At 37.3% G+C, this 2,953-nt stretch overlaps 1 protein-coding gene across 2 annotated transcripts in view; it reads right to left on the bottom strand.

Moving 5' to 3' along the window:
- Positions 1-641: 641 nt before the first annotated feature.
- Positions 642-2,953, bottom strand: part of LOC115227005 (serine/threonine-protein phosphatase 6 regulatory ankyrin repeat subunit B-like) — a 25,624-nt gene continuing 23,312 nt past the window's right edge. For both annotated transcript variants that reach the window (XM_036498477.1, XM_029797955.2), the window contains exons 5-6: positions 1,676-1,830; positions 642-714 (exon numbers count right to left, since the gene is read on the bottom strand). In XM_036498477.1, the coding sequence (XP_036354370.1) occupies positions 669-714; positions 1,676-1,830 (201 nt within the window). In that variant the 3' untranslated portion in view covers positions 642-668. The remainder of the gene's footprint in view (positions 715-1,675; positions 1,831-2,953) is intronic.

Here is a 2,953-nt window from a genome sequence, read left to right as displayed (position 1 = left end):
CACACACATCCATATATACATGGTTTTTGTGTAAGGAGCTTTTTTCCCAGCCATACACTGTTCCACGTTGAATCCCTCTGCATGGAAACTCAGGCAAGTATATTCTACCCTTACCTAGGGCTGAACAAAATCTTGTTAGTGGATTTGGTAAATGAAAACTGAAAGAAGCTTCATAACAGGAGTGTGTCTATGTGTGTGCCTATGTATGTGTGTGTGTGTGAGTTAGTGTTTGCATATGTGTGTGTGTGTGTGTAGCGGTTCGGTAAAGAGGCTGAGAGGATAAGTGATATGCTTAAAATAAAAGAAAGGACTGGGGTCGATGCAGTTGACTAAAAATTCAAGGTGATGCCCCAGCATGACCGCAGTCAAATGTCTAAAACAATTAATATATATATATATATACCTGATGTCTGTTATATTTTGGTTCATCTCATAATGACCTTGTTTCATTTGACCATTAAAGATATTATTATCAGTGGTGGTGGTCAGTTGGACTGTCAACACCGCTAATATCAACATCAACATGATCAATATACAATTCCTCCACAAACACAAGGCTTTTGTAGTACATGTGATTAAATCTATCCCCATTATTTCACTGGTACCTTGATAATATTTATATTATACAGATCAATAAGATACTGGAGAGTGTATATAATATGTATTTATTAACTAACCTGCTTCAGCATCGCACACACCACTTTATATTTTCGACTGAAAGTAATGGATGAGGAAAGAAAAACATGAAAAAAAAGCAAACATCACACAGCTTGAGATAATAATTATTAGGTCATTAAAGAAAACAAATGTAATTAGGTCACAATAACTTAATTACATCAATTATTACACACATACTCACACACACATATATTTATTCAATACACACTCTACACAGTAGAACAATGATATATACACACCTGAGTAAACCCAGAAATGTAAAGACAGGAAAATTACAGCTAAGAATTCTGACAGCTTATATAAACATGAAATTTAGGAAGGAAAGAAGGGCTACAGGTAATCATATGAACCCCAGTACATCACTGGTATTGTATTTTATCAACCTTGCAAAGATGGAAGGAGAAGTTGACCTTGGCAGGATTTGAACTCTGAACGTAAAGAGTCGTAAATAAAATAACACAATTTATTTTCTTCAAAAGTAATAAGAAACAAGAACAGGAGAAAAGAAGGAAGACAGTTTATTAAAGGAACCCCAGGGTATTACTGGTACAGATTTTATTGACCCCAGAGTGATAGTAAATATTCTGGTAGGATTTGAACATGGAACATAAAAGAGACAAATGTAAATACTGTAAGGGGATGATTATCTATTTAGCCCAGGGTCGGAATAAATAGGGCAACTACAAAGGAGAGAGAGTGAGGAAGAGAAAGAGAAAGAAAGTAGTTATAGATGGAAGGAAAGGAAGAAGAGAGAGGATTTGAACCTGTGACGTTGAGGAAATGGAGAACGGGTTGAACTAAAGAGTCCAGTGAGGCAACAACAATAACAATTATGGTGATGATTAATTAATGAAGTAGATTACAGTGCGAAAGAGAGAAGAAAGACAATGACCCCATGGTGGGATTATGACATGAATGACTAAATGAAAAAGAAACAAACATTATTGAAAACATAAAAGAAACAGATTTGGATATTCCAGATCCAATGGGGACTTACTCCCGAACTGCCCAATGCAGTGGTGTGTCTCCATCGTTGTTCACCACATTGGCATCAATGCCATTGTGACCCAACAAAAGATCGACAGTGTGCAAGTGTCCCCGATAACAGGCCAAGTGCAGCGGTGTTTGACCATTATCATCTCGAGGATTAACCTGAAAAAGAAAAGAATAAAAACACTAAAAATGGTGTCTGAAAGGGGAGTCGGGTGGTGAAGAATTAAAAGAAAAACTCACAGAAAAAGAGAAGAGAAGGAATGAAATTAATTAAACAGGTGGAATGATTGGGGTGGGGAGTAGGTAATGGAGATTTCTACTGTATATACACACACGCGTATACACACATACATATGTACATATAAATATAGTTATACACACACTCACAAGCACACACATATAGGATGAATAACAATAAATAAACACATAGAGCAGCAAAATGTGTGTGTGTGTATATGTGTGTGTTCGCGTGTGTGTGTGTGTTCACAGTTACATTTATTCTTTTAGTCTTTCATTTGTTTCAGTCATGTGACTGTGGCCATGGTGGAGCACTGTCGTTAGTCGAGCAAATCGACCCCAGGAAGCCTAGTACTTATTTTATTAGTTACCTTTGCAGAACCGCTAGGTTACGGGACGTAAACATCGGTTGTCAAGCGATGTTGTGGGACAAACACAGGCACACAAACACACGCATGTACACAAAGACACACATAACACACATATGTAGATATATATATATATAATTCAAGATGTGTGTGTGTGTGTATGAACGTTTTTGTAATTTATGCACATCCACAAATTAACACGCATGCCGCTCAAATTTTAGGAGGACATTCGTCACGATCCTAGCTGTATTTTCGTCAAATTATTTTCCCCCGAGACACCCGCGAATAGCGGTAAATAACTTCTAAATTTTTAAGATGGCGAGAGCTACCATTGTTTACAAAGCAAACATTAATTAAGTCACCTCCTAGCGACGGTGTAAGGAGAGGGAGGGAGAAAGAGATATATTTTTATAATAACAGACAGACAGGTGTTGTTATGTATGTTTGTATGTGTGAATGGCTTCCGTCACGCATACACACACGCGAGCATGTATGCGTAAAAGACACCTGTATGCAATGTTTGTGTGTGTGTGTGTGTATGTTGTGCGTATATATATATACGAGCAACATAAACGATATTCTCCGTTTCTCCACAACTAATTTCCAAATTAGCTGAATCCGTTGTTCTAATCATAGCGATATATAGCTGGTCGTGCGTGAACATGGGAGAGAGCAGA

Source organism: Octopus sinensis, unplaced genomic scaffold, assembly GCF_006345805.1.
Source record: "Octopus sinensis unplaced genomic scaffold, ASM634580v1 Contig01196, whole genome shotgun sequence".
Classification (NCBI taxonomy): Eukaryota; Metazoa; Mollusca; class Cephalopoda; order Octopoda; family Octopodidae; genus Octopus; species Octopus sinensis.
The sequence above is the reverse complement of the archived record's forward strand: the minus strand, read 5'-3'. Positions and strand labels throughout refer to the sequence as shown.